At 40.2% G+C, this 22,366-nt stretch overlaps 1 protein-coding gene across 1 annotated transcript in view; it reads right to left on the bottom strand.

Moving 5' to 3' along the window:
• Positions 1-22,366, bottom strand: part of LOC126191082 (putative phosphoenolpyruvate synthase) — a 358,083-nt gene that overhangs the window by 258,470 nt on the left and 77,247 nt on the right. The window contains exons 8-9 of the mRNA XM_049931802.1: positions 7,458-7,585; positions 3,528-3,684 (exon numbers count right to left, since the gene is read on the bottom strand). Coding sequence (XP_049787759.1) covers positions 3,528-3,684; positions 7,458-7,585 — 285 coding nt within the window. The remainder of the gene's footprint in view (positions 1-3,527; positions 3,685-7,457; positions 7,586-22,366) is intronic.

Below are 22,366 nucleotides of genomic sequence, written 5' to 3'. Positions count from 1 at the left end.
AAGCACATTCTCCAGGCCATCACATCCATCCCTGGTAACAGTGATCCCTCCAAAAAATAACTTCAGAGCACATCACTTGACACTCAGTATCACCCTGTATTTGAATGTATTAATTGGCTACATCAACAAGGCCATGACTTCCTAAAATCAAGTCCTAAAATGAGACTCATTACATTTTAGTGTTTTACATCTTTCATTATACGACAATCTCCATTACATATAATGTACTTAGCTTTTCACTCTTCTGAACTTGTGCACAATTTTTTAGCAAAACCTCTGAGTTGCATACTACTCTGTCTTCCACCTTTAAGCTCTAAAGTCTACAAATCTCGTCTGGTGCAGTCTTTCCTTCTCATCCCCTCCGGTACGTCTCCTGACCCGGGGTTGTGGGTGTCTTTTCTGAACTCTACCTCTTTTCCTGAATCTCTCCACTCCTTTTCCTTCACCCCTACTTCTTCCTCTCCAACCCTTCTGCTAGAAGAAGGAGCCACTGGCTCCAAATGCTTGCATGTGTAAAACCTTTTTTTGTGTGTGTGTTTGCCTGCCGCTGCTTGGTGAGCAATTTTCTTCTATTCAGTTACATTGCATTGTCAAAAATTGATTATTTTTGTTGTTATATTAGTCCATGTGGCCATCATTCATTCTTATGTAACCCTCTTGTCAGTCTTCACTACTTTATTACTATATCTTCGTCATTTACCAGCCATGGCTGGACAGACTGGGTCACAAATACAACATTTATCAACTAACATTTATACAACACCATATACAAAATTTATATTACAAATAAAAGAAAATATTTATGCAGTGCACAAAACACATAGAACATAGAGAAAATGAAATATAACTAAACAGGAAAGTAAAACTTCATAGCAGCAAATGAAAATACCATAAAGCAAAATGTTTACACAACTATGTAGATCACACACATAAAGTTTCATTTTGGCAAAATATGTACTTTAAGTAAAACACAAAATTAAATATGCAGTTAACTGAGAACATAAAAAGAATATTAAATTTAGGCAAAATTATATATAAAACATAACAATATTTATTATTTTGTCCATTCACTAGAACCACTGTTGAAAAACTCTTCCAAGGAATATAGTGGATGTTGTTTCAAGTCCTGAGCAATTTTTTCCCAAAATAATTCAGGTGGCAGAGATTTCACTTCTGGAGGCAGTTGATCGTACATTTGTAGGGCAACTGTTGGAAAGCTGTCTTGTGTACTTGATAGGTGACACCTTGGCACTTCAATGTTCCTCTTACAGTGTGTATCATGATTATGTATTTCTTGTCTTATGCTAAAATTCCTTTGATTTTCTTTTTTATAAATGAGGCAAAAAAAAAACACACACACACACTGGCTAAAAACAGTCATTATGCCTAGCCTGGTGAAAATAGGCTTACAGTGGTCCAGTCATTTGCTAGAGGATATGATCCTGATAGCTTTTTTTTGTAATAGCAACACATCTTTGCAGCCTGAGGAGTGTCCCCACAACAACAGTCCATAGCTAATGTGGCTGTGGAAGAGTGCATGGTAGACTATTGTGAGAAACTGGTCAGTTATTACGCTCTTCAGCTTCCTCAGGAAGTATACCACATGAGAAAGTTTGGTGCATACATATGCAATGTGATCATTCATGGAGAGTTTGCTGTCAATCTTGAAGCCCAGTAGTCTGACAGTCTCCATGTTTTCTTGGTCTTCAATGTTGGTTAGACTGCATATCAAATGTTGGGTTTTTTCTTCAATGATCTTCATTTTGTTTATGATAAGCCATTCTTTTATTTCTTCAAACATCAGAAGCTTCTGCGGCTGTATGTCCTTTGGCAATAAGGGTAGTGTCATCTGCAAACTGCAACATTTGACTATTACAGCTCATATCATTGACGTATACGAGGAATAGGAGAGGCCCTACGACTGATCCTTGGGGCACTTCATGTTCCAGTTTTTGTTCAAGAGAAGTTGCTTCGTGCACTGATACTACCTGCTTTCGGTTTTCCAAATAAGATTGGAGTGTTGATAGAACAACACCTCCAACACCATAGCATCTTAACTTGGCTATTAGTGTTGTGTGTGAGATGCAGTCAAAGGCTTTGCTGAGGTCACATTGTGTCAGTGCCACACACTCTCTCTCTTCAAAACTCTGTCGAATCATTTTTAATAAGTCCAGTGTGACTGTCACTGTTGATCTCCCTTTGTGGAATCCGTGCTGTGTGTTTTGGAATAATTTGTTTTCCTCAAAGTAATTCAGTGCCTGGCAGTGCATCACAGACTCAGTAACTTTGGCTAGTACTGGTACCACTGAGATTGGTCTGAAGCTGGACACCTCACACGGATCCCCCTCTTATATATTGGTACTGTGCGCGCCAGTTTAAGGAAGTCTGGGAAGACACCAGAAGATAGACATTTGTTTATTGCTATGGCTAGTGGCTGAGCTAATTCTGCAATAATTTTCTTTAGCAGTGTGCATGACATGCCATAGACGTCTACACTTTCTGAGTGTTTGTAGGAGTTCACAATTTTTATCATGTCTTCAGGGTGTACTTCCTTCCAGTTTTGAATACTGCAACTGTCTGCATTTCTTATGTTTGCAGTCGGATCTAGGTCAGAGTGTGGAATTTCACTCACTGTCTTTTCCACTATTCTGACAAAATATTCATTGAAGTCATCAGGGCTTGTTCAAACTGGCATCTGTTTCCTACCTTATGTGCAAGTCTGTTTGTTTATTTATCTGTACCACCCAGATTCATCTACACTTTGCCCCTACATCTTTTCTAGTACAGCACTGGTTGTCACTTTCCCTCCAATTGTAGATGCAACAATAGTCTATCTGTGAATTTAAGTGTGATTCATCTGTGAAAAGTGCATTCACTAATGGTCCACTCTTTATGTTGGTGTCCACAATGAAGTAGCCTATCCCTGCATTGTCGAGAGGGGTTGAGGGAGGAAGGGGGCACAGACAATACAATGCCAGTTAAGCACATGGACCAACTGCTCTAAACCTCCAAAACACTTCTGTTAGAAAACTGCATCTCCTGAGGAAACTGTAAACTCTGAAGTTTTGCTGACATCCTTGAATTTTATGATGCATTTAATGTGCAGCAATTACTCATGGATGGTCTTGTAATGGCCTACAATAGCCATTCCTTTGTCTTGTTACTAAAGTTTCGAATTGACACTTTGTGATACATTTGATGCTGCTGAGATTTTCTCATTACACCATAAACTTGTAAACTTCACCAATAGGATAGCTTCTCATTACACGGAATGTGTAAAAACAATTGAGACACTGAGCTTAGTGCACATCTTTTAATTGTATCTGAATCACAAACTTTTTTGAAACTGGGAGAACTCCTTTCGTATGCACAGAGCACTATTGTAGTTTGGCAGATAATTCTGAAGGTTGTTTATTTGTTGCTTCCCCCCTCCCCCCCCCCCTTTCTATTCTCACCTTTTCTCTCCCCAATTCTCTCTTATCTTGATTCTGCATAACTGTAATTTTAGTTATAATAATTCTGATTACCTGTACCAGAATTCAGCAGTGCCAGCACCTGACTTGTCATTCAAAAGGAACTGGTAGGTCCGAATGTGAGTCTGACTCTCCCAAGGATATCCACTATAAAACACAGCTTTTCCTTTAGGGATGAAGTCAACAACAGTGGTGAAGTTTTTCTTCCCAGCTATCCTGGCAAAAATACAATTAATTAAAGTTTTACCCAAACAGAGGAAAATGCTAGTACAAAAGTATTAGAGGCACATGTCACAGTCAACACAAGTGAGGTAAATAGCCTAATATTAAAGTGTAACGGCATGACTGCAAATGTGAAATGAAAAATGGATGGTGTAGGCACTCGGTACTCTCTGCTCTGTACCAGATACAATACTGCCAAGGATAAAGTATTTTGTGAATTGAGTACCTTCATCACAATGATAGACTAAAAATTTAAGATATACCACTGTGATCCAAATGCTGCATACTTCACCCTGAACCTAATAACAGTCACACTTCCTGAAAATGACTTACTGCATTCATTGTCATTCCCAAAAAGGGAAGCATACCTCCATCATTCGTCCTAATGGTCTACACTTGTCCTCTTCATTACCATGACTGAGTGCGATCCATTTCCTTTGACAGTTTCCTTTGTTACTCCATCACTTTCACTATCAAGACAGCAGTGATCTATGGACTTTGATTACAGTATAATGATTTATTATACTATAATGAACTGTGGACATTACTTTCCTAAAAATATTTGCCAATGGATGAAGTTTGTGTGGCAATGAGGACATCGCTGTGATATATTGTGCCCTGAAGAGAAAGACATTAATCTTTTGAGCTACTCAGTTCAAGAACAAAATAGGCCACACAGAACTGTACAGATACCTGCTGCCAATAGTTATACAAAAGAATGTAAAATAAAAAATAATTATCCCTCTTGGGGTGGCTACTCAAACATGGAAAAAAAAATTCCCTGAGAATTCCAGGTGTGCGGAGAAACATGCTGTCAAGCTGCTGATATAAATTAATGAATTTACGGCAAGTGATGGTGGTGGTGGTGGTGGTTGGGGGTGGAGGGGGGGGGGTGTGTGAAACATACCACAATAGTGACTTTGCTTTCCTCTCAGTTGAGCTATGTAACAACCATAAGCACCACAGCTTTTAAACACCGATATCTTTTATAGAATAATATTCATGTAATTAACACACTTTGAAATACACTGAAGGAAAAAAAATTGCAACACAATAAAATAATTACTGTAGAGTTCTGAAATTTAGTGAATACATTTGTCTAGGTAACATTAGTAACTGATTAATATTGCGAGACCACAGTTTAACGAGCAAGATAAGCCATTGCAAATGTGAAATGCTGGCATGTTAATAATTGGTGTAACCACCAAAATGTTGAATGCAAGCATTCAAACATGTATGCACTGTGTTGTGCAGGTGCTGTATGTCAGTTGGTGAGATGGAGCTGCATGCCTGTTGGACTTGGTCAGTCAATACAGGGATGGTTAATGCTGTTTGTGGATGATGATGAAGTTGTAGTCCAATGATGTCCCATATATGCTCAATTGGAGACAGGTGTGGTTATCAAACAGGCCAAGACAACATGTCAATACCCTGTGGGGCCTGTCGGGTTACAGCAGAGGAATGTGACCAAGTGTTATCCTGTTGGAAAACACCCTTTGGAATGCTGTTCATGAATGGCAGCACAATAGGTTGAATCACCAAACTGACATACAAATTTGCAGTCAGGAAGTGTGGGATAACCATGAGAGTGCTTCTGCTGTCATAAGAAATCGCACCCCAGATCGTAATTCCACCTCTAGGTCCAGTGTGTCTAGCATACAGACAGGTTAGCTGCAGGCACTCAACTGCCCTCCTCCTATACTGCATACCGCCATCACTGGCACCAAGAAAGAACCAACTTTCATCAGAAAATACAAAAGACCTCCACACTGCCCTCCAATGAGCTCTTGCTTGACACCACTGAAGTCACAAATGGCAGTGGTTTGGGCTTATTGGAATGCACACAACAGGGAGTCTGGCTTGGAGCTGTCCTTGGAGTACCTGATTTACAACAGTATTTTTTTTTTATTACTGTGTGTGTCCACTGCTGCTCAAATTGTTGCTGCAGATGCAGTACTATGTGCCAGAGCCATACATTGAACACGATGGTCTTCCCTCTCGGTACTGTCACATTGCCGTCTGGAGCTCAGTCTTTTTGCAACCATACATTCTTGTGACCACCAATGCCAGCAATGATGTGCAGTGATTAAATTCCTGCCAAGTCTTTCTACAATATCACAGAAAAAACATCCAGCTTCTCATAGCCCTGCACAACTCCTTCTTGGAGCTGTGATTTTTTTTTTATGTCAGTGTATTAAGTATTTTAAAATACTTCATAAATCACATATTTTAAAATATGTGATTTATAAAACTCAATAAAAGTAAGTTTGAATGCTAAGTTAGAAATGCAAAATTCCCTGATTTTTCCAGGTAAAGTGTAATTCTCTAAGAATTCCAGATTTTCCAGAGGAATCACCATCCTGCCTTTTTAATAAGAAACACAATCAGCAAAATAATTAGCTGACAGTAAGTCATTATAAAAAAAATAGATTTACAACAATGAAGAAAAGTTATATTAATGAGAGACTTTGTTGGCCTCTCTGTAAAACTGTCACCATCTCTTTTAGCTTCAGAGGCAGAAAGTTTTGTTGTTAACTGGGATAGCTTTAGTATGTCTCATGATCTCTCCACTAATTAGAGTACAAACCAACACTGATTCAGATTTGTTCCAAAGTGAACACATAGCACTATCTTTGCAGCCTCAGATCACACAAATGGTATCTTTGCCAGTTCCAGCTTGTTACTGTGTTGATCATCCAATGATACAAATATGATATGCAGTAATTCTTCAAATCAACATACCTGGAGAGGTCTTTCTCCAATCAAATCCAAGGCAGTTTCATATGATTCATAAGCTTAGATGAAACATTGATGCAAAATTGTATTCCAAAGTTGAAGTAACAATCAATAAGTATTCTATATGGGGGAAAAAACAGAGTAACACTCTTACTTAATGGAAAGATTAAGATTAAATTATGATTCTGATAAAACTGTCACAGTAAATCTTTTAAAGTCCAATAAAAGTACAATATGGCCTTATAACACACTGCTTCTTAACTGTTTGAAACAATAGTCGAAATAGAAATCTCTAACATCATCACACAAGAAAGAGCCATTAAGCAAATTCTTCAACTAACACTTTCAACTTTTGTAATGGGCAAACTGATTCAACCACAGATAAAATCAGTGGATAATTAAATCTCAAGGATTATTTACATTTTCCTCCTCCCTAATTTGACATCCTGGTTTGAAGTCAGGATTTCAGAGTGAGTGAGGATATCATTGGCACTGTGACTGAGTTACCAAGTACTTTGTAGGGTTGAATATTGGTTAATATTTGAAATGATAAAATGAGTTGGAAGACACCTAGAGTCAGTGAATGAAGCTGAAAAGTGATTGTATTGAAACATAAAATGACCTTTTTGCAATAAAATGTCCTTCTTTCCATTTTGTATCATGGTTATCCAACAGTTTTTATATGTATCATACCTCTACAACACCTTTTCAGTTTGCTTTGCCTGGCTTTTGCCCCCCTTTTCCAATTTTAAAACCTTATTATGTGCCTTTTTCTTCCTTTACACATTTCTGTCTCTTTCACTGTCAATCTTGTTTCATGCTCTTTCAGTGTAGGAAACAAATGTTATAATTTGAATGAAGAATTTTTTCTGCTCTTTCCTGTGCTGGTGTTCATTATTCCATTGTAATGTGAGTGATGACATCTATCACAAAACTAGCTATTATAGTATCCTGATTTTTTTTTCTTTTTTTGCCATGTGACACAAAATCTGTTATTATCAAAAACAAATAAGTAGTTTACCTTACCTGAGAACCTAAAGACATAATGATCTGGTATGCACTTTGGATGTTCAGCAATATTTGGTAATCTCAAGTCACACCAGTTCACAGGTAACTGCTTCCCATTTGGCAACCTCACATGACCAAATGTAGCACTGAAAAGAAAATGACCTACTATTTGTTTTGTTTTCATATAGAATGTAATAGCTTTAGAGAGAGATTTCACAAACAACAAACCAATCTCTTCACATAAACAAACATGGAGAATTACTAACTGAGCAGCAGCTGGAATACAACTTGAAGATAAATAGACATAACAGAATACGGCTACGAAGTCTTTCGCGACGTATTTCTTGAATAAAAAAAATCTCTCAGTGTACATGCCATGTCAAATGGAAGCAAAAAGGAAGCCGCGCTGTGTGTTGGTCCTCTTCTTGTATATGGCCGGCATCATGTCTTACTTTCTTGGACAATACTGATTTAATTTCAGTGGCAGAATAACCATTCCTCTTGAAAACAGTCGTCAAGTGGTTAATCTCAGGACCGAGGTGGTCCTTGTCGGAAATAGTCCTGGCTCTGTGTACTAAAGTATTCAGCACAGCTCTCTTCTGAGACAGATGATGGAAGCTGTGGCTATGCAGATATAAGTCTGTATAGGTTGGCTTCCTGTACACAGAATGCCAGTCGTCCATCTGGCTTTTGCTCCACCAACACATCTAAAAAAGGTAACTTCCCTTCCTTCTCTACCTCCAATGTAAATTTTATGTTTGGATGTACACCATTTAAATGTTCGACGAACTGCTGCAGGGTGACGCTGCCGTGTGGCCAGATTAAAAAAGTATCATCGACGTATCTGTAGAAGCATGATGGGCGGAGGTGAGCACTGCTCAACGCTCGTTCTTCAAAGTCCTCCATGAAAAAATTTGCTATTGCTGGTGACAGTGGCGAACCCATGGCTGTTCCATTCGTCATTTCATAATAATTTCCACTGTATAAAAAGTAAGTGGTCGTCAAGGTATGCCGGAACAACTTCAAAATTTCTGAGGAAAAATGAGCAGCCAACAGTTGTAATGTGTCATCCACAGGTACTTTAGTGAACAGAGAAACCACGCCGAGGCTGACCATGATATCACTTGGGCCTATCTTCATCTGTTTTTTGATATCAACAAACATTTTTGAATTCTTAATATGATGTGGGCAGTGACCAACTATAGGCGCTAACAATTTAGTTAAGTGTTTTGCAAGCTTGTACGTAGGAGAGCCAATAGTGCAAACAATCGGTCTCAACGGGAAGTTCTCCTGATGAACCTTTGGCAAACCGTACAGTCTTGGTGGCCTAGGTGCTTTCGGCAGTAAGTTCTTCACCAGTTCGTCAGAGAGGCCAGAGTTTTTTAGTAGCTCCCTAGTCTTCCTGCTGAGCGCCGATGTGGGATATCGTCTGAGAATCCAGTATGTGCTGTCCTCCAGTAATAATCCAACTTTCTTGTGGTAATCTGTAGCATTGAGGATTACCGTGGCGTTCCCCTTGTCAGCAGGTAAAACAACTAGATCTTCATCCTTCTGCAACAATGTCGGTCCTTGTCTCTCCTCTCTGCTGATGTTTGACTTAGGCGGCTTGGATGTCGCTAAAATCCGGCTAGTAGCAAGCCTTACGTCATCCGCTGCTTCTTGAGGAAGATGACGAACTGCTTGTTCCACTCCACTAATAATCTCAACCACCTGCAACTTACGTGGAGCTGGGGCAAAGTTCAATCCTTTACTGAGAGCCGAGATGGTAGCTTCATCAAGTTCCTTGTCCGAGAAGTTGATAACAGTGCGGTGAATGCCGTTGGACCCAGTAGTTCCTCGATCACGGTTAAGCCGCACAAATATATCGGCCTGTTTCGCCATAGTCCTGCTTAAATTGGCTCGTTGGTGTGCCGCCAAAGTCACTGCCAAACATTGCAAAACACTTAACTAAATTGTTAGCGCCTATAGTTGGTCACTGCCCACATCATATTAAGAATTCAAAAATGTTTGTTGATATCAAAAAACAGATGAAGATAGGCCCAAGTGATATCATGGTCAGCCTCGGCGTGGTTTCTCTGTTCACTAAAGTACCTGTGGATGACACATTACAACTGTTGGCTGCTCATTTTTCCTCAGAAATTTTGAAGTTGTTCCGGCATAGCTTGACGACCACTTACTTTTTATACAGTGGAAATTATTATGAAATGATGGATGGAACAGCCATGGGTTCGCCATAGTCACCAGCAATAACGAATTTTTTCATGGAGGACTTTGAAGAATGAGCGTTGAGCAGTGCTCACCTCCGCCCATCATGCTTCTACAGGTACGTCGACGATCCTTTTTAATCTGGCCACACGGCAGCGACACCCTGCAGCAGTTCGTCGAACATTTAAATGGTGTACATCCAAACATAAAATTTACATTGGAGGTAGAGAAGGAAGGGAAGTTACCTTTTTTAGATGTGTTGGTGGAGCAAAAGCCGGATGGACAACTGGGCCATTCTGTGTACAGGAAGCCAACCCATACAGACTTATATCTGCATAGCCACAGCTTCCATCATCTGTCTCAGAAGAGAGCTATGCTGAATACTTTAGTACACACAGCCAGGACTATTTCTGACAAGGACCACCTCGGTCCCGAGATTAACCATTTGACGACTGTTTTCAAGAGGAATGGTTATTCTGCCGCTGAAATTAAATCAGTATTGTCCAAGAAAGTAAGACACGATGCCGGCCATATACAAGAAGAGGACCAACACACAGCGTGGCTTCCTTTTTGCGGTGCTACAATGAGCAAGATAGCCAGAGTCCTGAAGAGGCAAGGAATAAAACCAGTTTTCCGACCAACTAGGAAAATTAAGGAAATGTTGAGATCAGTCAAAGATAGTCTCGGCTTAAGAGTGCCGGGGATTTATACTATTCCTTGCAAATGCGGCAAGAATTATGTGGGCCAGTCTGTAAGAACCGTTGCCGACTGCTGCATCGAGCACCAGCGCCACCTGAAATACAGGTATTTGGAAAAATCAGTGGTGGCTGAACATAGCCTGCTTAACAAGCATAAGATTTTATTTGAAGAAACCAGAGTAATAGCCCACGCATCGAATTACTGGGACTCTGTGATCTGGGAAGCAGTCAAAATTAGACTTAGCGATAGTAACTTTAACAGAGACAATGGCTATGCACTTAGCAACACTTGGAAGAGTGCACTGGATAAAGAAAAATCGCAGAGAAAAACTTCCCGCACTTTACCTCCTGATTCAAGGGATGGCGCTGCAAGCAACGCGGGATAGAAACTACATCTATGGAAGTAGAGGGCACCACTTCACTACGTGCCATATCACTGTTGCTATGACGTATTCCAGCCAATCAGAAGCCGTCCTTTGTATATAAAAGTGGGAACCTCGCTAGTTCACGACAGTCAGTTTTTGCCCTGATGACGACTGTGGAGGTAGTGGTTGAAAGCTTTGAGTTTTATCCTGATTTGACGCGGCATGTACACCGAGACATAACAGAAGACTTGCAACATTTTCCTTATTTTGTGGTACTGGCAAAACATCTCAGTGACAACACAAAAAATGAAATTACTTTTACTATAAAATTAAGAGAGAGAATTTCTGGTAAGTACTTATCTTAGGAGGTGAAATATTTAGTAGTCCCCTCATCCTGATAACAGGTGAGTATCTCTCATCCTGAGGGCAGAAGAACCTGCCCTTCCATTTCAACCTATCCCCCCCCTCCTCCCCAAGTAATAAAGTACAGTTCTGAAAGGTAGGATAATGTGTATATTTTTATATTTGTCTATCGGCTATACTAAACATTTGGCATCCAGAAAGTAAGTAGTAGCCAGGAAATTTGTCTCATGATTTTATAATTTTCTTGAGTGAATTCCTATTTTCACAATGTTAGTTTTACTCTATTTCTAAACATTATTTACATTGTAAAACATCCTGGAATATTTAACTATGTGCTGGACTAGGATTCGAAACTGGAACCTTTGCCTTTCAGACTCAAATGTTTCACCGACTGAGGTATACAGGGATGACTAAAGACCCGTCCTTATAGCTTTACTTCTGCCAGTAACTCTCTTCTACTTTACAGGTTTCACAAAAGCTGGGATCACCATGCAACACATGAAAATTGCTGTAATTAAAAACAGACAATTAAATTTCCTTTTGGTAAAATGATAAATATCCTGAGTTTTCCTATCAGTAAGTTCAAATTAAGAGCATAAATATTCTTTTTTTTTTATTTTCTCCATGTAAATATTAATTTCAAATGGTTGGATCTGCTATAATTCAGAAAATGTTGGAAAACAGTTTTCAGAAAATAAGAAAGAAGATATGAAGCACAAAATTCCTACAAGACGGTATAGTGTGATCAATACCAAGGGTCAGAAGTTGAGTTAGGAATTTAACTTGCATAACATGCAGACAGAACAAGCCAAAACAAATAGTCTACTGAACAGGTCATTAATTTGTGTGGCCTTGCAGAATCACATGTTACATATTTGAGTACATATTATGTACGGTAATTTAGGACAGACAATAGACCGCATTCATTGCTGGTATGGAAGAACTGAATACAATGATGTTGATTTGATAATTTTAGAGAGTTCAGCCTGCTTCTTGATATGATGAGCATAAATTTAAATTTGTAGCAGAAAAGGAATTGCATCACAATAGATGTGTAGTATCAAACTTATACAAGACATTTGAAAATGCTAACAAGTCAAAAATATTAGAAAACAGCAAAAAGTCTAAAAAAATAAACCAAAATGATGTTAAATCTTAGTTCTTCTGCAGCTGTGGAACTGCCAGAATATGCACGTTTGCTGTAAATAAGTGTCAGTTAGTAGTAACCTGTCACCTAAGAAGAATAATGGACTTAATATTGCATCAATATTGCGTGTTAATATCACACGCTGGCAAGGACAGTGACACAACTCAAAAATGTAATACTTGAGAAAACTTGACTTAAAAAACTAAATATGCAATTTTTCGACTTGTGTCACTTTTCTTGCAGGGGTGCAATATGCTGTAAGAGTTGGTATGAAATGTATATCAGTTCTGAGAGTACTAAATTATTGTGTTACTTTATTTCACTTTTAAGTTCCAGTTTCCTTTCTAGTTGTGTATGGAATGTAATTTATAACCAAACCTCAGGATCTTGCAGTGTCAGTGAGTCTACAGGATAAAAAAAGAAAATAAACTTCAATTGTGATTTTCCATGAAGAAATTAAACTTTAGTAATTTGTCTAGGCAAAATATACACACGATGATACACCTAAAACAGGTCACATGAATAAATCAGACACTTTTAATGTTAGACAAAAATCTTTCAAATAAAAGCTGCTTAGCTTGAAGGAAGACAGTGTGGTACTTTTCATTTTTTGTAAGTGGTAGGGTAGAGGAGATACGATAGTCACCTTTTTTATTTTAAACTGAGTGGCATGTTATATTATTTATCCCTTAATAACACATTTGAAGATGCGTATAATAATTATCTTATATCATACCAAGGTTTTGATCTTTTACAAGTTCATTTGGAAACATATCCAATGAGAATAGGGTGAAATGTACAGTATGTAATTTAATGACATCAGATAATGTTGTTACAACAACACGTGTTCAAATGCTGTAAAACAATTGGATGTGGATGACAGAATTTCATTCAAGTTGATAGCAGTACAAGCTCATGAAACAATACATTTCATGTCTTCATGAGAAGCTGGAATTTCATTGTAAACTTGCTTCAGTTTTACCCCACAAGTAAAAGTCCAGAAGCATTTGGTTCAGTGAATGTACAGGTCATTTTGTGTTGCCAGACTTCATATTAAATTGTGCAATATCTTAATTAAGGGCTTTATCAATTAATGAGGGTTATAATCCGATTTGCAAAAAACTGCAGCAACAAAAGTACAATGTCAAAGTACAGAACCTAGCAAGCACATGGGCAAAGCTGTCGCTCGAAAACTGTGCATTTCTAAACTTTCAATGTCAATTATCTCATAAGTTAATGGTTTCAGGTAATTCATTGTGTGTTCTCAGAAAGAGTGGGATGACTGCTTTGAAATGAATGGCAACAATACTTCAAACTCTGCTGCTTAGTGCAAAATGTTTTTCTGCTGCATGTCTTAATAAAACTTTTAACTAGCCATAGCTTTTAATGACTCATATTTCTAGTAGAACTAACTGCATCACTGAAATCAGCACATTCAATAATAACTTCAAATGGAACTCCACCTAAATAACACTTTGAAATATTTATGTGCACATTACATATTTCATGTGCAACTACACTGAAGAGTCAAAAAAACTGGTACACCTGCCTAATATCGTGTAGGGCCCCCATGAGCATGCAGGAGTGCTGCAACATAACGTGGCATGGACTTGACTAACATCTGAAGCAGCACTGGAGGGAACTGACACCATGAATCCTGCAGGGTTGTCCATAAATCCGTAAGAGTACGAAGGGGTGAAGATCTCTTCTGAACAGCATGTTGCAAGGCATCCCAGATATGCTCAATAATGTTCATGTCTGGGGAGTTCAGTGGTCAGTGAAAGTGTTCAAACTCAGAACAATGTTCCTGGAGCCACTCTGTAGCAATTCTGGATGTGTGGGGTACAGCATTGTCCTGCTGGAATTGCTCATGTCCATCGGGTTGCACAGAGGACATGAATGGTTGCAGGTGATCAGATAGAATGCTTACATACATGTCGCCTGTCAGAGTCATATCCAGATGTACCAGGGGTCCCATATCACTTCAGCTGCATGCCCCACACCATTACAGTCTCCACCAGTTTGAACAATTCCCTGCTGATATGAAGGGTCCATGGATACATGAGGTTGTCTCCATATCCATATATGTTCATCTGCTTGATACAATTTGAAATGAGACTTGCCCAACCAGGCAACATGTTTCCACTCATTAACAGTCCAAATTCATTGTTGACGGGCCCAGGTGAGGCATAAAACTTCATGTCATGCAGTCATCAAGGGTAAACAAGAGGATCTTCGGTGCTGAAAGCCCATATCGATGATGTTTCGTTGAATGGTTCACATGCTGTCACTTGTTGATGGCCCAGCATTGAAATCTGCAGCAATTTGCAGAAGGGTTGCACTTCTGGCATGCTGAATGATTCTCTTCAGGTGTCATTGGTCCTGTTCTTGCAGGATCTACTTCCGACTGCAGCGATGTCAGAAATTTGATGTTTTATCGAATTCCTGATATTCACAGTACACTCGTGAAATGGTCATACGGGAAAATCCCCACAGCATCGATACCTCGGAGATGCTGTGTCCCATCATTCATGCACCAACTATAATACTGTATTCAAACTCACATAAATCTTGATAACCTGCCACTGTAGCAGCAGTAATCAATCCAACAATTGCAGCAGACACTTGTTGTCTTATAAAGGCATTGCTGACCATTCTGCCTGTTTGCATTTCTCTGTATTTGAATATGCATTCCTATACCAGTTTCTTTGGCACTTCAATGTATATTGAAAATGGAAAAAAAAAATCGGATAAAAATTTAGTTAATGAGAGGAGTAGAAGACATAACAGGGGAAGAGTTTTCAACTTGCTATAACTCAACTCACAAGTATTTTTAGATGGCATAGCAGCTGCTATTTCTTCTTTTTTCAATATGTCTTTACAGTCCTTCAATATAGTCTCCCTGCTTTTCTATGACTGAATACCAACCTCTCAGAAGCTCTATTATTCTATCCAGGACACCACTTCCGTTCATTTGTAGAGTGGCTTGGGGAAGGGTGGTAGGGAGATCTTCCAAGTTTCGCAACAAGTCACAATCTGTTGGACTCATGTCTCGGCTGTAGGGAGGATGTGGCAAACTTTCAATTTGTATTTGGACAGTTTTTGGGCTACAGAACTGCCAGTATCTGGAGAATGAGTGGCCCAACCTCGAGCATCTGAGGTTGGATTTGCGCATTTTGTTCCACAGCCAGGAGGATCCCCTCTTTTGTGGGTCTATGGAATGAATAATTAATCTAATCTAAGAATTTTGGTGTAAATTCTAGAAACACTCGGCCTTCCACCATCTTCAACACCTGATATTTTAGGTACGAGTGCGGGAGAGTAAGAATGTTTCTACCGATCCACCTGTTTCTATCTCCAAGTCGGAATTTTGTTATTAGAAGTCTGTAAGAGGGGTGAGTCACCGACGGCAACAACTGTTTGCCGCCAGTGCCACAGAAGATGTGATGAAAATCCGAGGAATAACTATGAAGTATTCTTTGGTGTGTTAGTGTCTGTGTTGATTGTAAAAAGACTAATGAACAATTGAATACAGATTTCTATGCACATTCATGTATTGGACTCGCTTCAGACTAAATACTTTTATCTTACTTTATATCTTAGCTCTGCATGAGACAGGACGCATGTGATGTCCATTAATTATACGATTTCACCATCTGCGACATAGTCGTGTATATGTACAGTGATCCAATGTTGTCAAATGTTTTTTATTCCAGTCTTTGATCAGTCTGTTTCGAGTAATCATATTGAGTCCAATAAACAAATGGAAGAAAGTTGCAAGTGCAACGCAGTAAAAGACGTGAGAAAGTAATAGTGGAGAAAACTGGAGAGACCTCAACTTTTCAACTAAGAAGATTGGGTGTGGAGAATAAGCAGTTTTCAGACATGTACATCACGCCAACACTGACACAGTAAGCAGCCACTCACGCCGTCTACATTAGCCACTGCTCACCGGTGCTGACTCCGCATCTGCTCACTGATGACGATGCTGAAACCAACATTAGACGCTGCCGGCACCAGTGCTGCTCACAGACGCTGATTACACTTACGCACAACTACGCAGCAAGAATTCTACGCTGGGTTTGCATGAAATCAAAACTTTATTACTCTAGTAAGAAGTGTTACAAAATACTGTGGGGTGAACTTGTACTGTGTAATTGGTATAATTTAAATTAGTATTAGATGCTCACAAGAGCTAAAGTCTATACAAGCATGGACAGTATACAACAAGTTGAAGAGATGTCAGAACCAGCCATAGCTATGAGAATTGCTAAAGAAAGGCCTGATTGGTCTGAGCTAGTGAATTTAATCAAAACTTTAGATGATAAATTAGACGATCATTTCAAAGCCCAAAATGAATTTTTTAATGCTTTTAGAAAAGATTCAGATGATCATTTCAAAGCCCAGAATGAATTTTCTAATACTTTTAGAAAAGATTTAGATGATCATTTCAAAACCCAGAATGAATTTTTTAATGCTTTTAGAAAAGATTTAGATGATAATTGCAAGAAAAACCTAGACTTGATGAACTCAATAAATTGTAAATTGAATGCTTGAGATGAGATGTTAAATAAAAACCTAGACTTAATAAACTCAGTGATTCTAAATTAAACGCTCAGAATGAAACTTTAAATATTCAAATGACGAATATAGGTTTGTGGCCATCAAAATAGACGCTCAAAGTAAAGAATCTAGTAATCGATGTGAAGGCAAAAAAAAAAAAAAAAAAAAGTGACCCTAACCTTTTAAATAACTATAAAAAGTACTGTAAAATATTGAACAAAGTCATTCAGAAATCAAAAGTATGTATCTGTGCTCAAAAATTAATAACTCCACTAATAAAATCAAAACTATAAGGGAAGTGATACAAAATGAGACTGGTGCAAATTACCCCAACAAGACCCAAAATATTGCTCTTAACAATGAAGGTAAGCTAGTTCAAAATCAAGATATTGTAGCTAAAATCTTTAATGAGCACTTTTTAACTGTTGCTGAGAAAGCAGCATGCAAAGGCTCTTCAGAAAAGGCAATAAAAACTCTGAAATAACTTTTCCCTAACTTTGTAGACGTGATAGGTATGGCCCCAATAACTGTGCAAGAAGTATGAAAAACCATAGTGACTCTAAAAAGTAAAAATTCATCACGTGTAGACAATATTTCCAGAAAATTGCTAAAAGCCAGCTGTAATCAACTCTCTAAAGTTCTAGCACATATATTCAATTCCTCTCTAAATCAAGGTATCTTCCCTGACAGAATGAAGTATGTTACTGTGAAGCCCCTCTACAAAAAAGGTGATCCCACAGATGTTTCCAACTGTCATCCTATCTCTCTTGTAACAGCATTTTCTAAAGTCTTCGAAAAATTAATATACGTCAGGACTGTCAATCACCTTGAAAAATTTGCACTAATTACTAAACAACAATTTGGTTTCAGATAAGGTATATCTACAACCGAAGCAATTTACGCACTTACAAATAACATTTTAGAATGCCTTGACAAGAAAAAATTACCCGTTGGCATATTCTGTGATCTGACTAAGGCTTTTGACTGCATCGATCACAGAATACTTTTAGGAAAAGCAGCCCAATATGAAATCCGTGGAAAAATAGGTAATTGGCTCAGATCATATCTAGAAGACAGACAACAAAAAATAGTATTAGGTGTTAACAATCTACAAGTAGAAGAGGTAGAGTCTGAATGGGGAACAGTACATCATGGAGTTCCACAAGGGTCAGTCCTTGGTCCCCTCCCATTTATTATATATATTAATGACCTACCCCTGTCCTCAAACAGTGCTACCAATATCACAATGTTTGCAGATGACACAAGTATAGTGACAGCCAGCAAAACCTCCACTGACATAGAGTTAAATGCCAACCAAACACTTACAACTGCTCTGAACTGGTTCACAGCAAATTCTCGAACAATAAACCTCGGTAGAACAAATTACATACAGCTCCAATCCATTTACATAAGCCCAGAAGAGATTAACATTACACATGAGAGCCAACAGTTACAGAGCATTCAGTGCACAAAGTTCCTAGGCGTTCACATAAATAACCAGCTTAACTGGGAATTCCACATACAGCAAACACTAAAAAAGCTTAGCTCAGCAACATTTGCCATTAGAATAATCTCCAAAATTGGAGACATCAATGTATCAAAGTCTGCTTATTTTGGCTACTTTCATTCAGTGATGTGCTATGGAATAATCTTTTGGGGCAACTCACCACTTTCAAAAAAAATTTTTGTAAGCCACAAAAAAGTTGTCCGAATTATATGTAGTGTTCCTCCAAGAACCTCATGTCGCAATCTTTTTAAACAGTTAAGTATATTAACCACTACCTCACAATATCTTCTCTCACTAATGGCTTTCACACTTCTCAATTCCTCAGAATATGAAACAATGAGGCATACGATCATTATAACACAAGACGGAAAGGTGATAAGCACTGTGAATGGAAAAATCTCTCTCTGGTACAAAAATGGGTAAAGTACACAAGTACAAAAATCTTTAATGCACTCCCGAGTAATATAAAGTGTATAAAAGAAAAGAAAATGCTATTCAAGAAAAAGCTAAAGGAATTTCTACTAGAAAAATGTTTCTACTCTTTAGATGAATTCTTCAGCAGAGATAAATAATTTGAGTAGTAATTCAGATTGTTTCCTTTGTCATTGTATCTGTATTGTTCTTTACCCCCCCCCCCCCCTCAGTACTGAGTACCACCAGTGAGGCCTGAGCGGAGGTCACGTGGGCGTCAGTAGTAGTCATGCGAGTCGGCAGGCGCACGACCGGGATTTCCATCTCATTCAAAGCAGAGTGGTGGCAGGTCCACTTCGTAGTCGGTTAACCAGACGGGGAAGACGATGTGTCGACCAGCCAGAGAGCAGGCATGTGGAACGGCCTGCGGCATGGTACAGGCGTGTCCACCTTGTATGCAGATCAAGCCGCCTGACTAGGTGAGCCCGCAGATTTCTGACAGGTCACACTTGCGAGGGAGGGACAGGCTATACATCACACTGACATTTAACTGCCCGTTGGATGGCAAGGCTGCAGGGTCTGTTAGGACCACGAGCACACAGTCATTGAAGGTGATGATCAACATGTCATCCACGTGGTGTGGTGGCATGTTGCAGCACAGGTTGAATGTGGGAGAGCGGGTCTCTGCAGACAGTGAAGTGGCAGCGAAACCCGCACATGGGGTGGATGGTGACGTGCCTGGAAAACCTGCAAATCATGGGTTGGAGAAAACAGCACCATGGGATGAGACAGTGCATTTTTAGGCTCCGTGGCAGAAAAGTTGTCAGGAGTGTCCAACTGAGACGGCAGAGGGGCGTTGGAGTCCACGAAAGCAGGTTTGAGCCTGTGCAATGAAACAGTTTGAGGACAATCTTTAACCATAATGTCGAACGTTGTCTCACCCCGCTAGAGTGCTTTAAAGGGGCCGAGGTAGGGTGATAGCAGGGGTTGTCTAATGGAATTATCCCTGAGCATAACATGGGAGCACATGTTGAGTGCGGTTGGCACGTAAGTGTCTGGCGGGGAATGGCTGATAGGCGGGTGTAGCCGTGCATGTTTGAAGTGAGTGCACATACGCATGCGACTAATGAAATCTAGGGAGGGGGGAAAATCCTCAGGTGCCTGAGGCAGGATAAGTTCCCCTGGTAGGACTGGGTTCTCCCTGAAAACAAATTCAGAGATGGTTCCCTGTAAGTGTGGTTTAAAGGTCGAATGGAGACCGAGTGTCACCCATAGAAATGCCTCAGACCAGACCAGAGGCAGTTGTGGACATTTTTGAGGGTGCAGTGCCACCGTTCAACTAACCCATTGCTTTGCTGGTGGTAGGCTGTTGTATGAATTTTTTTAATGCTGCAGATGTTACATAAAATGATGAACAGGGCAGACTCATATTGCTGACCTTGGTTGGTTGTGATGATGGTGGTGGTCGGGCAACTGAACCTGGAAATCCATGAGGAGACAAAACCCTTGGCCACAGTTTCAGCACTGATGTTGGGTAAAGGAACAGATTCCACCCAGCAAGACATGCGGGCGATTGTGGAGAGAATATATCTGTGGCTCTCCTACAGTGATAGTGGACCGATAAGGTCGATATGTATGAAATCATCCTTGCGGAATGTCGAACTTGCCTAGCGGATGGGTGGTGTGGCGGCCAATGTTGTTACACTGACAGGGGACACAGCTGCGTGCCCAGGTCTGACAGTCCTGTTCAATATTTTTCCAAATGATATGACCTGTGTAGTGGCATGGACAACAGGGTGAGCGAGGCTATGTAAGGTGTCGAAGGCTTGCCGGTGAAATGTGCTAGTAGAAAAATTGCACCACACTGCATCCAAAACGCCGGGGAACTTGGCTTTGGTAAACATAAGAGATGTTTGAGGATCCGAGAGGAGAGCTTGAGATTCCTCCTCGGAGTCCTGGAGAGTGGCCAGGTTGGATAAGTCGATGATTCATGAGACAGTATTGATCTGCGAGAAAAAATCAGTGGGGATGTTTTCTGTGCCTTTGATGTAGCAAACGTCTGTTGTGGATTGAGAGACTAAATCAAAGTGGTGGAAACACCAAGCGGGTGGGTCCTCGGGAGGGTTGCAGAAAGCATCTGCTAGTGGTTTGTGATTGGTGAGGACAAAGAAAGAGTGGCCCTCGACATCAGGGCAAAAGTGTTTGATGGCTTCATAGAGCCCCAGAATTTCCCTCTCAAAAGCGGAATATTTCTTCTGAGTTGTAGACAGTTTTTTAGAGAAGAAATGAAGGGGAGAAACTGTGTTGCCCTTGCATTGCTGTAGTACTGCCCCCACTGCAATGTCGCTGGTGTCCATAGTGATGAACAACTTGGCCGACGGGTCGGGATGGGTGAGTGTCACGGCGCTAGCTAAGGAAGATTTTAGAGCCTTGAAGGCCTCAAGCATAGGTTCAGTCCAGCGACTTGGTTTAAGGCCTGAAGTCTGTTTGCCCGACATCGAGTCTGTCAGCGGGGCGTGCATGGCGGTGGCAGAAGGCAGTTGCTGACAGTAATAATTTACTGTACCCAAGAAACATTGGAGTTCTCTGTAAGTAGCTGGAGGCGGCAGTGACGTGATGACCTGCACGTGGGATTAAGAAGGCTGTATTCCATCTGTGGAAATGGTGTAACCCAAAAATGTGACAGAGGACTGGTGCAATTGGAATTTGTCCTTGTTGACCTCGATGCTGTTGGGGTTCAAGGTCTGGAGGACCTTGTATAAATGATTTTCGTGTTCCTCAGCCAAATTGCTGAAAATGAGTATGTCATCCAGATATGCAAAGCAAAACTCGAACTGTCGTAAGATTGAGTTGATGAATGTTGCCATGTTTGTGCCACATTTTTCAGGCCGAATGGCATGGAGTTGTATTGCAACAAACTGAGCGGCATGATAATAGCTGTCTTTGGGATGTTTTCCAGCACTACAGGAATCTGGTGATAGGCACGTTTACAGTCAATCACACTGATGATTGTGGTGCCCAATAACATATGAGTGAAATCGTTTATGCTCGGCATGGGGTAATTGTCCATGATGGTACGAGCATTTAAGCATCTGTGGTCACCGCACATTCGAAAAGAACCATTATGTTTGGGGACGAGGTGAATTGGTGAAGACCAGTTGCTGTCTGACAGTTGTAGAATACCTGCCTCCAAAAGTTCATTAATTTGCTGCTGGGCCACGTGCAACTTAATGGGATTGAGGCGTCTAAACCTGTGCCTAATAGGAGGGCTGGCAGTGGTAATTATCCTGTGTGTTGTTCTGTCAGTGATGGAAGAAACTGAGAACTGCACATGACACTGAGTAATGTCCTGACGTGAAGTTTTTGGACGAGTGAGGCACGACGAGGCATAACCGTTAGCACAGGTGGGAAATAGCAACACGAAAGTCACGTGCCTATTAGATGAGCATGGCGTGCACTTGTTGGGAGAGGTCCGCTGCATGTGCAGCACAGAGTGGGTTGGAACGGGCAGCGACTGTCTGTTATCAACCTTGCCTTGGGTAACCGGCGCGAGCGAGAGAGACACTGGCATTGCACGGGGAACAGCGATGGCCGTGCGGGAGAGGGGGAAAGTTTATCAACACATGGGGTGGCTGCCTGCACTGTGGGCGTGGTTGTATCACATGCGT

Source organism: Schistocerca cancellata, chromosome 6, assembly GCF_023864275.1.
Source record: "Schistocerca cancellata isolate TAMUIC-IGC-003103 chromosome 6, iqSchCanc2.1, whole genome shotgun sequence".
NCBI classification, from domain to species: Eukaryota; Metazoa; Arthropoda; class Insecta; order Orthoptera; family Acrididae; genus Schistocerca; species Schistocerca cancellata.
The sequence above is the reverse complement of the archived record's forward strand: the minus strand, read 5'-3'. Positions and strand labels throughout refer to the sequence as shown.